General features: G+C 42.5%; 1 protein-coding gene across 1 annotated transcript in view; it reads right to left on the bottom strand.

Moving 5' to 3' along the window:
* Positions 1-13782, bottom strand: part of SLC17A6 (solute carrier family 17 member 6) — a 29278-nt gene extending 15496 nt beyond the window's left edge. The window contains exons 1-3 of the mRNA XM_017826801.1: positions 13516-13782; positions 10306-10558; positions 8998-9116 (exon numbers count right to left, since the gene is read on the bottom strand). Coding sequence (XP_017682290.1) covers positions 8998-9116; positions 10306-10558; positions 13516-13601 — 458 coding nt within the window. The 5' untranslated portion in view covers positions 13602-13782. The remainder of the gene's footprint in view (positions 1-8997; positions 9117-10305; positions 10559-13515) is intronic.
* Between the last annotated feature and the right edge of the window lie 438 nt (positions 13783-14220).

Below are 14220 nucleotides of genomic sequence, written 5' to 3'. Positions count from 1 at the left end.
GGGGGGGAAGGATAAATCCTGTCTGGTCCTCGTAAGTGACCAGAAGCAGTCCTGAAAAAAAGAATTATGCTTTACTTCTCTATTTCTATTTCTAGACTCGGCAGACTCAGTCCCAAAAGGCAGAATCTAACACTGATCTTCACTGTTTTACTGACATTGGCCTTACATCAAGGTCATGAACTGTGACTTAGTCCTCCTGTAGTACAAGAAGTAATGACAGTAAAATCATATTTGACTATGAGGAGCTTGGGATGGGAGCAGAGGAAGAAAATTACTCTGAAAATTCAGGAAAAATGCTTAAAATGGAATGAGGTTGCAGGGGGAATTAATCTGTTTGGGTTTCAAGCCAACTGGCTCATTTTTCTCTTTGGGGAAAAAGTAAAGAGAAAGGAATGTATTTATTTTTCATCTCTGGATCTCTAATCTCTACATCTGTGCAGCAGCACCGTTCCCATCTACCTTTGCCAGGCAATGCACGTGACATGAACATTCTGCACGGGGTGCATTACAGAGATTATCACCCAGCTGGAAGCAGGGGCAGCTCAGAAAGTGAGCTGAGCACAGTGGGAGCACAGATGCAGGTCAGACACCCAGTGCCAGATGGGTGACATACTGAGTTACAGAGAGGATGTCTGAAAGCAAGGGATCACCTGTGTATTTATGTGAATTTTTAGTATAATTGACAAATTCCATGATTATCTATGTCTCTATTCCCTGAATGAGTGATCCCACCTTCAGAAAATTAAACTGTTATGGATACCAAATAACGTGGTTTTTCTAAAAACCTTAACTAACTTCATCCTGTAAAAAAAAATAAAATTAAAATTAACAAGTAACTCTCTATGTTCAAAATAGGATTTTTTAATACTTGTTTAAACAAGAAAATGCTGTAGTTTTAAGATGCTGTATCAGTGAATTAGGAATGCCATTTAACTAAAATCCAAAATAATTAAAGAATAATGAGTCCTGATCACCAACAGGACATATACAATATTGCATATATTGCAATGGATTTACATTAAGAAATATGAAGGCATAGAAAATATTCAATGCCTTGCATAGAAAATTCATTCAGAACTCTAACTGAACTGGTTTTACTTCCAAAGTGCCACTGATCATCAATTGATGGAAGATCTATTTACTGAATAGGAAAGTTTGATTTTTTTGCTGTTTTTCTAGGAAATCATAGTGGGTGTGGGTGTTTGAAAGCATTTCACACCACTACAGTAAATTAAATCAAAATATTATAAGGCAGTTTATTCTGACTGTAAAGGGGAACCTATGGAAAATGTAGCTCACGTTCTTTTCTGAGATATAGAACCTCTGGGTTTGACAATTTTACAGTAATACTGATAATATTCTAGAGAACATTATTTTCATTGGATAAAAATTATGTATTGAACAGGTATTTTATTTTTAAGCAGTGATAAAACATTTTTCCTAATCTTAGATAACAGTCTGTTAGGTAAGGGTGGAAACCAAAGAGGAGTGAAAACATGAGTTTTCTTGTGAAGTTTTCCCAACTTAGTTTGAGGATAGAAAAAATTCTGTCATTATAAGAAAATTAAATTTATTTGGATTCCAGTTGGTGGGATGGTTTGCCACTCCTTTTCCTTACAGCAACCACATAAAATATGTTGAACAAAGACTTATTTTATCAAATATATATAAAAAAATTAAACTAGTTTTTGACTCTCCTTCAATGTTCTTTCTTGAACAGTGCTTGCTTGGAAGAGTCCTAATGCAGCAGCAGCTCTGAGCAGCTGAACATGTATTGCATAATGTGACTTTTTAGACCATTCTGTCAGCCCAAGATTTCTAAAATTTATTATCTTTGACTCTACCTACTGTCTTTCATCTCTGACACACCTACTCCTGCAAAGGGCCAGCAACACAACATAGAATTGATTATGACATATTTTTATACAACCTGAAGAATTCCTTGTCTGAGAGCTGCAAGGCTCAATGCTGGATTAAATGTTTATTTTTTCCAGTAAGACATAATGTCTAGGGAGAAACAGAACAGGAGCTAGTTGGGATGTCTGTGGTCATACAGCAGCTTTTCAGAATCATTTTTTCAGCAAAAGTTCCCGGCAGGGACAGTTTGTGATCAAGTTTTTAACCTAGTTTTCTCTTTGGATGTATAGACATTTCAGAGGTTTAGCTGCTGGTTAACAATTCCTTTCTTACAAACAGGTGTGTTCCCTTCTTACACACCAGGTGTGATGAGGGCCTTCTAAGACTTCAATACAGAAAACATTTTAACAACCTGAACTTGCTGTGATTCGATCTGCCAGGTTTGAAGATAAATAAATCCCAAATATTCCTGAGTCTTTTAGCAAAACAGACCATGCAAGGTCTGGACAAAGCACCAGTGTGAACTTCCAAGCAGAGGCTAATTCAATGTGTATCAGTAACTCCAAGTCCCTGGAGCTTTCTGCCCTCTTCGAACCCCACTAATGCCACTGATTCATACCAGGACCCCAAACAATTTTTAGGCTGCACCTTCCATTTCTTGTTCACATCCCTGGTTTTGGTGTGTCAATGTGTATTTCATGCAGACCTTGGGCACTGCTGGATATCAATATCATTGTAAATGGTGCCGAATGCAAAAGACTCCTGGGTCATTAAATTCAGATTGTTGCTCTTACCAGCAAGTGCATTACATCATCCTTTCACGAGCAGATCAAGTTCCATCTCAGAAGTAATAAGCATTTGCCCTACTTAGCAGCAGTTTTGCCTTTCCAGCTTTTCACTTCGTATATCTCATATATGTCTTCTACCCATGTTTTATTTTAAGAGTTTTAATCTCTGCAGTTTACCCCAACAGCAATCCTAACTTCTTTTTTTTGCATCATTAAGCAACCCAGGGCCTCTTCACCTTGTCTGCTTTTTTTTTCTTCATTCATTAGCTCACTCTGCCAGTCCTCCCTCTTTCCTGTTTGAATTCAGCTGGGGAATCTCTCAAACCTGCGGTTTCGTTTTACAACTCATTATATCCATATATGTCTAGATAAAGCTCTGACTCATTCCTTCTAGCTCATTAGCTCTGGGACAGCTTGCTCTTTAAATATGTAATCTGCGAGATAATGTTTCAAACCAAGACTGTCTCATTCAAATTACCTTACCAACATCCAGGGCTTCAATGTGATTCCACTGTCTCTGTTGATTTAGAGATATATAATACACTTATCAGAGGAATCATCTGTGGTTTTAATTTTAAACTGTTTTGTGGAGCTGTTTGGGAGGATAACTGCTATGTGTTGGACTCAAAAGCTGCAGCTGTACTGCTTTTTTGGAGTGTTTTCTGACATATGGGCCACATGTTACAACTGATTGTATCAGGACTGCTCAGAGCAAAGGCAGATTCCTTCAGAGCAAAGTGACAGTGGCATTACTGGTTTTATGCAACCAACCCGAACAGCATTTTGTTGCAATAAATCCAGTGAACAAATTGCTTTGGGGTGAAGTATGGAGGCAGGCAGAGGTTATTAAGGATACCTGTTGGATACAGTGCCTGTAATTAATCATATCAGAAGCACACATGGGTTTTGTTTCAGAGACGGGTTTTTTTTTAGACATCACTGCTCATGCAGGAAGGATTCCTGGAAGCTCAGGAGTAGGAGAGAACTGGGAGCAAAGACGTTTGGCAGCATTGAGATATCTGGATGATATAATCCCAATAAATAATAAGTTTCTTTATCAGCTTGTTCTCAAAGGCAGTGGGGTTGGAACTAGATGATCTTTAAGGTCTCTTCCAAACCAGACCAGTATAGGGTTCTACGAAAGCATCTGGTGTAATTTTATGTTAACTGTGTAGCAATTTTTCTACAGATATTGATTTAAGGGATTTGGATCACTGGAGGATAGAATGCAAAAATAAGTCCAAATTTCAGACATAACACTACTCTTGCAGTTATATCTGAACAAGCAGGGCCAAATTCTGAATTTTTTTATATTTAGTCCTGAAATAATTAGTCATAATAAATCTAGTTCTCTGCATTTAGTATCTTGAGGGTTACTGCCATTCTTTATTCAAGTAGTTGCAAAATTCCATGTTTGTCAATGTAGAGTTATACAGCTGCTTCTCAGTAACAGAGAAAATAGTATTTTCCCCTATAATGTTCTTGCCTTAGGTGCCTTTGAAGATAAAAATTAAACACCATTAATGATGGTTTACTTGCTCCCAATTTATGTCAATATAAACAAACGGTGCTCTTACTGACTCTGGAAAGATTATTTTTGCTCAGTAATATAGTTGACTTTTTTTTTTAAGTTTTTCAGCTGTTCTCCATGTTCACCTACAAACTGTGACTTGCCACTCATTTTGAATATTTACATTACCTATACTGATATTTTTTTAAATTATACACCTATCATGTCAGTTGGTCATCTCCTTTGTAACCTAAATACTCCTTTTTTTCTTAGTCTAGTTGTCTTTTCAATCTGCAATCACACTGATAACCCTTCTTAAGATAGCTTTTATTTATGTTTCTGTATTAATGGACTGGAAATTAACCCAGTATGGGGAGACACTCTTTAGCTATTCAGTGACATATATAATCATTCTGACTTTTATCTAGTACAGGCTAGTTTCCTGATGACCTTGTTGACCCCTCTACTGTAAACATATTCCTGTGAAATGCTGGCCCTGACAATTTATGGCTTCATAAATGATTGACAGAATGTAGTGGTTTTTTCTGATTTGGGCCCTTAATCTGCATGACATGGCATAGGGCTAACAAAGCTGGGATTATGCCATGAATATTAGAGTGGTAGACGAACTCAGCTGCCCAACAAAACAGAGAGAATAATCTACCTTTGCCATTAGAGAGGAACACTTATTCCCAAACATTGCCTTAGGGTGAATGTGCTTCATGACAGAATCGCCTAAACCCAATCCTATTTAGTAATAGTCTGTGGCCAGAAGCTGTAGTATAACAGCTTTATTTGGCTTTTTTAAATCGTGATAAAACAGGTTATTTTCATTCATATGTGTATAAGGGAGGAGGGGGAAGTGTCTCTGTGCTCTTCATACTAAATCCTATTATAAGCCCTTCATGAAGCATTAATATGTAAAAGTCGACCTCCCGCCACCTAATCTAGTTTAATAAGGGCTTGGGTACATTATTAATTTTTGTCACACATCTGAGGCCCCCTTTTATCAGCCAAAACCCCCATCTAAATCCCTTGTTGCATCATTAAATTGCGAAAACAGCTTCATCATTCGTGACAGAAAAATGGAAGGAGCCTGAGCCATATGGCAGAGGGAGCAGCAGTACCAGCCACCAGCTTCTCCAGTCCCCCTCTTGTAGTGACTGGTACTTCAAAGAACCTGCAATGCAGCAGGGTGACAAAATCATCTTGGGGTTTTTTGTGCAATACTGGCTTCTTTGCCTGGAGACAGACGAGCCCAGCACCAGTGCCTGGGATCAGAGCCCAGTTCAACCTGCAGGATTTTGAACTGAACATGAAAGGTGTGCATGGCAAAGTGCAACCTCAGGGGCTTCTCCCTCAGTGCACGGTCAGCTCATGTTCTCAGAAGTTCAGAAGTTGGCTCTTGTCTAAACATCCACAAATCCCCTGCTCGTGCTGTGAATTAATAATTGTTTGCAAATCAGAAAACTCACAGTGTGTCTTCCTGCTAAAGGAATGGAACCATTTCTCCTTTGAAAACAGAAAAACGTAAAGATGTAAACTTGTAGGAAATCTTTCTACTTGTATTTCTAACCCAATCCTTTACCTTACATCTCTATGCTCGTTGTCATTAGAGCTGAATTACAGAGAAGTGTTCTGATTTCACTGACAGTTTCAGTGAAAATCTGTGGGACTTTGAGACAAGAAGCACTGACAGACAGTTGTCTGAAATACCAGTCAGTTTATTCATGCAAATAATCCTATTGGATTACTTGCTGGGAAGAAGGATTTAGCCCTTAATAACAAGAAGAATGGCACTCAAAAAACAAAGATGGATTTGAAGTGAAAGGTTGATTTGTATATTTTCATTCAGATTAGAATGACAATGACAAAGAGTCCGACATAGATGAGAGATAATTGCATTGTAGAGAAATGTAATATCGTTATGTAGTTCCAATTTTTAATGTGAATAGTGCCAGGATTTGAGGTTTCACAGAAATAGGAAATATTACCCTAGAATTGTAAGGTGGCTTTAATATTTTTAAAAATTGTCACTCTGTTCTGCCCTTTCTGTTTCTTTGTGTAAGAAAGTTCTAATGTTTGAGTATACACAGATGAGCTAAAATGGTCACTCAGCTTTGTTTTATAAAAAAAAGTCTCTGATTATTGCAGACCTATTTTTGAAACAGTGCTTGGCACATACAGTCAAAACCTGCATTTCTATTTTAAATATCTAACTGCAAAACTGTGAATTAATTTTCTGTTGTGTAATCTAAAAATACCCTATTAATTTCAAAGAATTTTTCACGATTTACAGTAAATATTTAAACTGTTCACTTAGGACATCAGTGAGGAAATACTGCCACAGCACCTTGGTAATGTTTTTGGTAGGGAAAGGGCTTTGTTATAGGTTTCCAACATAAAGAATACTTAAAGAGTGTATTAGAAGTTTAAAGGGTGTGTCAGAAGCTTAAAATATAATGACATTTAAATTATCTTGGGATGAGGTGGTAAAAACCAGTACAGTTTCACACCTTTCCATATGCGTGTGACAGCACAGCAGGAAGTTTATTCAGAGACAGCTGCAGTAGCATTAATGTGGAAAAGGGATTAATAATTTGAATAAAATTATTATATTTCTATCTTAAAAACAAAATGTGCTTAGTTATAGGGCCACCTAGCCTGAAATTCGCTGTTAACCCTTAACACTTGATTATGGCTTATATTTTGTTCAATTATCCCTCTACTGCGAATATTTCACAATAGCTAAAATATAACTTCCAATATAGGAATTTAAAACCCAGTGAAAAAGAATCTACCATCATTTCTCTGGTTGGACTAGTGGTAGATAGTCAGTATTGTTAATATTTAAGCTTTTGTGCTGATTCTTGTTATAGCTTTCCAGAGGACTAAAGCATACACTTATACCCAGCAATTTTTTTCAGTGGAATTTTGTGCATACTTAGTAATCAGATTGCCTCCTAGTAATCTTATTTATATACTAATATCCTAAATACATAGTTCTTCCTATTTCTTTCACTAAGCATCATTTTACACTATCCTTTCTGAAGCAATTAAAGATCTCTAAATCAATCTCTAATTTTTCAACACTCATATTAATATACATGTGTCCAAATTGACCACAACAATCCTAAGTCTAGGATTGTCATTGACCCAAATAAACTCACTGCACTAAATAAAGAAAAATAAATATCCTAGGGTTACACCAACTTCCTTAGTAGAGCATCATGTTGGAAGCTTGTGATGTGTTTCTAGTCCTGCATGGCTTAAGATTCCTCTTAGTGTGACTGATTTCCAGAATAGGGAACCACTCTCTGATGCTACTTTATATTTAATATACCATTTGACTGTCTGGACCTTTTTGTACCCACAGGTTTATCAGCACTTATACATATTCCCAAAATGGCTGGTTTCATCACACCATGTGATGACCAGGGTGAATACCTGGGCTCCCTGTAGAATACACAGGCAGAGAGATGAATATTCTGGGAATGACTCAATACACCTGAGGTATGAAGTACTTTCACAGGAGTAGTAACTAAAATACACGCAGCTTAACTAGGACTAGTCCTCATTTGCTGCCATAAATGTAAATGTTTGTGAAGAGGAGGAAAATTTCATTCACATATGCCAGCTTGTGTGTTTCTACTACTGAGTTTTCTTGGCAATGTCCTTGCCATTGTCTTGCAGATCTTTGTAGTTGCATCACTTTAAATCTGAATTGGTTCAATTGGCTTTACTAATGTTTTTTCATTCTCTGGGTCAAATTCTGCAGCCTTTACTCAAGCAATACTCCAGTTAATCCTGAGGAGTTACAGACTGTGTAGATGCAAAAATGATCAAAAGAGGAAGAAAAGGTAATCTTTTAAATGGCTGTTAATTGTTATTTCAAATAACCTTTACATTTCTAAACCATTATCAGAAAGATGGCACTTGTAAACAGAGACATGGATACCTCAATTTAAAAAATGTTATATTTTGATTTATCTGCCCTAAAGTGTGGGATTTTAGTGTCTTCTCAGTTACAGAACATCTCTCCATTCGTAAATACTCATAATTTCCAGGGTAGGTCTGTCTAAAAGGTATATACCTTGAGGAGAGCATTTCTGCAGTAGCTCCTCTCTCTTTCATACTCAAGTCAGCTTGGTCGACAGGCAAAGCCCTTCTGGCCATCCAGCCCTGCCTTTGATGTTACCCACTCCCGAGAGGAGTTAAAGGTATATATTGCTGAGTTTAGGATCCATTTGCACTTAGTATGGTACTGTTTTGAAGAGTGGCACTAGGACCTTTGCTCCTGCTAACGATGAGCCCTGTGGCATTAAGCGCGGATGTGAAAGCCTCATGTGTCTCCAATACTCAGTGGATCTAATTAACAGGTAGAATCGCACCCTGGGTGCTTGAAAAATTGCCAGACACCATAGAAACGAGTCCTTAAGTCCCTGGACCATCTGCACTTTCTTTTCACTGTGGAAGTCTCATTGAAACGTGTTTTTCGACCATTCTAAATTCATTTGTGCGCTAATGAAAAATTCCCGCTGATGGTTTTCCTTTCCATTAAAAAAAAAAAAATCACAAAATTCTTCTGTTCAGTCACGGGAAAAAAAAAAAATATCTCAAGCTTTAATGAAATAATGAATCTTTGAATTTGTCTCTGAATACGTGTTGTTTGAGTATCATTGCCACAACCTCCCAAGCGACTGTTTAAAGGAAAAGAAGACCAGCATGGGATACCCCCCCGCAAAACCTGAGGTAGTTCGGAGGAGGGTGAGCAATGCACCGTCACAGCCGCGTTCGCGGGTCGCGTACAGGCGGTCCTTCCTTTTTTTGAGGCGCTGTTACCTGTTCGCTGCCAGCCGGGATGAGATGTACCCGCCGGGGATCTGGGTGATTATGTATCCCCAGAAAAAGGAGCCGTGGATCATGCCAACTGTTTCGGGATCCCAATTAAACTTCGCTTTCTTCCAATGCAAGGGACCGGGAGAGAAGGAGATAAAGAGAAGAGGAAAGCTGTAATTGTGCCACTTTAGAGCTTTCACCCGCAGCAGCTTCACACGGGGCAATTGAGGGGGTTCTAATGCCGCTGTCGGCGCCGGGCTCTGCCCTCCGCGCTCCGCGGCAAACGCTCCGCCCGCCCGCCGGATGAATAAACAGCAAAACAAAACCAGTAACAGCGATGGAAATAGCACCGCCCGTGCCTCCCAGGGACACGAGAGGGGCAAGGTCTCCCTGAGTGACCGGAGCCCCGTGTGCCCTGAGCTGCTCGACCGAGGCACGGGCCTCCTGCGGGACCCCCGGGCAGGGCAGACCCGGGGACGCGGGACCGCCGGACCCCCGAGCTCAGACACCCGGGGACCTGGGACCCCCTACCTGGGGACCCGGGACCGCCGGACCGCCGGACAGGGCAGACCCGGGGACCCGGGGCCGTGTTGGGGACCCCCGGAGAGGGCAGACCCGGGGACCCGGGGCCGTGTCTGGGACCCTCGGCTCACAGACACAGCCCTGCGCGGTCCGGGGGCCGGAGGCGTGGCCCGCCATCCCTGCCCGCACTTACCTCTTGCCTGTGCAGGGAGCAAGCCGAGAGGGGTTTGCCTCTCGACTTGTATATTCAACACTCATCTCTATTCATCGTTCGCCTCTTCCTCTCCACATTATAACTCGCTTTAAAACCGCTTTTTTCGTTTAACGCCTTTTATCAAAGCAAATTCACCCCGGTGTTTCCAAACCTTCCTGCCAAACCTTCCCGCCTCCTTTACTGCGCGGGGCACCCGCTGGCAGCTCCTTATTCGACGCCTTCCTTCCCCTACTTTTATTTTACGAGATATCTGCGTTTTTCAAGGTTGTGTGGAAAAGGGAGAAGTGGGGGGTGAAGTGTCCGCAAATTAGCACCGCAAACTGGGGCTGGGAATCGAAAAGAAATAATAGAAATAATTGGTAGAAAATGTTTCTGCTTCAAGAACGGGATTTCCGTCCTACGAAGGGCAGTGGCCGGGCCGGGCAGGGCGAGGGGGCCGCTCGCCCCGGGACCGGGGAGTGTCGGGGCTCGAGAAATGCCGTGAAAGCATCAGGAGCCCGTCCCGCCTGCGCTAAGGTGCGTGACCTGGGAGTTGTACTGGGAGGACATGGGATTAACGAGGGAAGGGTTCCCACCTCTTTAATAATTTTTCCTCCTCGGTGTATGGTGCTGTTATTGACCATATCCACGATGGCCACTCCCAAGTTACATCGGATTCCGAAGGAAATGCAGAAACCCAGTCCACTCATGATGGCAATGATGTACCTCCGGGGCAGCCCGAAGCAGGTACAGTCGCACAGCGGGGCTTTCTTTTCGTGCACTTCCATGGGCTTCCCATCTTCCGTCAGCTCGATGGTGTCCCCGGGCTTCTGCCTCTTCTCTAGGACTCTGCCCGGCACAAGAAGGGAAAATCAAGCCCTGGCCGCCTGAAGGCACAACCATTTCGGATAGCTGGAAGGCTTAAACTGACCGCTCCCCCCCGCTCCTTTGGCTCGGTTTGGGTTGGTTTGAGGATTTATTCCTTGTTTTCCATTCACCTTCAACTGTTCTTTAGCAATGACCTGTGGGAGTCACGATTAGTCATCCCCAACTCCCCCCCGCCACCCCGCCGCAGCAGCCCAGGGAGGAGCTCTAGCTGAGAATTGCTCATCTATCATTAAAGACTTCTGCTTAGATATGTAGGACGCACCAAGAAGACATCATCTGTAACCACTGCAGAGGCGCCATGTTGGGCAGCCCAAGGCGTGTAGTGTGGAAACAGAGACGGTCTTTTGGAGGTTTTTATTCCCTCCTTGCAGTATTAGAAACACCAAGGGGGACGATCTTGGTGTGCATCTCGCTTAAGGTCTGGGAACAAAAGAAATGTTAACAGAAAGGGGGGGGGAGTTGAGGGGTGGGGAAGGAGGAGGAGAAGGAGGAGAGGGCGATACTGCTACTTATTTTAGATTTGCAAAATGGCTGTCACAAGCAGTGAAAGAAAACATGACCGTCTTCAGAGAACGGGCATCTCCGGAGAAGGCTTTCCCAAAGATCTCAGCTGCTCAGCTACGCGTTGTGAGCGTGCGATCACTTAGCAGGTTCAACCCAGAGCAGCTTTGAGCCCTCTCTCACTGCCTCCACTCGTTTGGTTTTAGGTTTTACGTGAAACCCCTGTCTCCTAGAAAACAATCTGCAGGAATCTGAAGAGAAATAGTTATTTGTAGCTATTTCGAATCAACAGAAAAATACCATGAAAGGTGATTTGGAACTTTTCTTTTTTTCGGTGGAAAAGCTTTTAAAACGCTGTGTCGGTATCAAGAAAAATCAGGTTTATCAAGCAAATGTCCCACGCTGAATCCCTAAATCTTCCTCTGTAGTCACTGAGATTTTTTAAAGACAGGAAAACTAACCAATTATATCGTCTTGAGAAGAAAATATGCGACCATTTCCCGACACTCTGGACTCTCCTACCACTGCCCTCACCTCTGCTCTGGGAGTGTTTTCTCAAGTCAGAAATTCTTCTCGGAGGATCATCTTTTTCAGGTTAATTCATCCGGCTGATGGGGCAGTAACGATTAGCAGAATAAAGCTCAAAAGATTACCCGTGTTTTGGGGAAAATACAGGGATTTTCTCCAAAAGCTATTCAGCTGAAATTCTCCTGATTTTTCCTTTTTTTTTTTTTTTTAATTTTATTTTCCGTGCCTTTTATTTTTTTTGGTTCGTTTGTCTTTTGTATTTCCATGCTTAAAAACCGCGGCACTAAGAAATGTTTTAAAGTTGTGAATAAAATAAACCACCGTGGTTTTATGTTAAAAATTCGTTCGTGCGGATAAAGGATAATGTAGAAGTGTTTTCTCCCTGAATGGGTGCCTTGTCTGGAAATCAATGTGTAAGGGACAAGAAAAGTGTTTTAATTCTAAGAATCGGAAACAAAGTACTTAATTCCCCTACACTGAAAAAGATTAGCAAATCGCGAGTTAATAGAGGTGTGAATTGAAACGGAGTTTTGCTGGAAAATGCAAACACCGTTTCTCAATTATTCACCATGTGACTATATAAAAAGCAGTAGAAATAACCGTTTTATTTGTATGTTGTGGACTCTTTTAGGACGAAAAGACAAAAAAGAGGTTTATTTCCTTAATTATATTGCAGCAGTTATTCTGGATTATCCTTTTTTAAAAAAATATTATTATTTTTCGCCCATTGAAAATGACTGAAACATGACCAATAACTGCAGGTAATTCTTTGTGTTGTTGATGACTTTAATTTTGCGTTTGGCTTTTCTTAATGGTACGCTTCCTGCGAAAATTGAAATCTTCATCTTGTCTTTATCACTTCATTGGTATGTCCCCTTTCCTTAAAATGGCAGCAGAAGTTGTGACTCATGCTGTGAAACAGCCTTGTGCCTGTGCCCAGCACTGCCGCATAGGTATGGAAAAAAAGACTTTTACGTGACCTACCCTGGGCAGACAAATCCGCAGTTACCTTCCAACTGTAATTCGGAAAAAAAGGAAAAAAGCAACACCAAAGCAAACAAACAAAAAGCAACACTTCGGGGTAATTTCTAGCAGACGGTACAATTGAAAATATATTGGAATTTCGCAGACTATTCTCAAACGTTCTGGAGGTCACCAAAGTCGCCAGATTGGATGGAGCGCTTGTGTGAACTTTAGTGCATACACATCTTAGGTATGCAAGAATTTGGGCTTGGTTATCTGGGTGCACAGGGCTCGAAGACGGTAGAAGTGTTCTTTACACACAGAAACATACAGGAGTGATGCTTTTGAGTTTAGCAATTGCAGTTCTGTATCGCTTATAGGACAAGCAGATGCTTCTCAAGGCAGATGGATAAATAATTAAACACGTTCTTCTATATGTTTCAGCTTCAGGAGGAAAAAAATCGTTCAGATATCAATTATTTATATATCTCCATCTTCCTCTGACGACGAATTACACAAAAGACAATATTAATCAAAACCAGAATTGTTTTTGTTTTAAGCTTTGTTAAGTGCAGGGGGAAAGATCCTGTGACCGCATTGCAAAATTAAGACAGAAGAAAAATACAGGTGCTACCCTCTCCTGATTATGATTTCAAGATGGGATCCTGTTTTTGTGGGAGAAAGATGGGGTAATCTTTCGCTACATATTTACTGACACCATCTACGAATCAGATAGACAAGTTACGAGGGTGCCATATTGAGCAGCTTCAGCACTAGTTTCCTGGATCCAGATTATATCCAGCAGTATCTCAGCAGCTCCCACCCTAACCTCCCCAAACCATTCGACCTCCTTCAGCAGCGGGCAGTTAAGTAAAGCTTCCAATTTTCTCTAGGAAGTAGAGTCCTTTAAGAGATCTCAGTCTTACCTGTAGAGTTGACCAAGCGATTTACCAGCAAAATTCTTCAATCCCTCCTTGCCAGGGGTCAAAATCCTTTGTTTTACCGACTCCATTCCTGCGGGGATGCTCGCTGGATTCTGCTCTGCTCTGTGTAGGGCACCGCTACGAGCAACGATGGTTCATATTGGTTTAATCCCTCAACTTTTCTCCCTCATTCGGCGGCTATCGGTGCGGCTACGGGAGAAGGCGGAATGAGAGGCAGCGTGCGCGCGTGTGTGAGCGGGGGGAGCCGGGGGGGCGAGGGCGAGGGAGCGCGCCCGTGTGCGCGGAGCCGGAGCGCGCCGCAGGCAGCGCGGGGGCGCCGGGAGCGGTCACAAAGTCTCCCCGGCCCCGCAGGGTCCGGGGGTGGCGGGCGGAGGCAGAGCCATGCCCGGCTGGGAGGGGACGGAGCGGGGGCTCTGCGGAGCGCTCGGCGGCGGTGCGGGCTCTGCGCTGGCGGGGGCGGGGTGCGCGGAGCCGCCGCGGGCACACGCGGGGCCGAGCCCCGAGAGCCGCCGGGAGAAGCCCACGGGCGGCGCGGAGCCCCGGCGTGTCCGCGCTGCCGCTGCCCCCGGCGCGGCGGCGGCTCCCGGGGCGAGCCGGCCCTTCAGCACCGCGGCCAGCGCCGCACCCTCAGAACACACCGGCCGCGCCCTCAGCACCGGGGGGGCCTCGCCGTCAGCGCCGGGGGGG

The sequence above is a fragment of the Lepidothrix coronata genome, unplaced genomic scaffold (assembly GCF_001604755.1).
Source record: "Lepidothrix coronata isolate B3197 unplaced genomic scaffold, Lepidothrix_coronata-1.0 Scaffold130, whole genome shotgun sequence".
NCBI classification, from domain to species: domain Eukaryota; kingdom Metazoa; phylum Chordata; class Aves; order Passeriformes; family Pipridae; genus Lepidothrix; species Lepidothrix coronata.
Note: the sequence above shows the minus strand (reverse complement) of the source record. Positions and strands in the feature narration are given on the sequence as shown.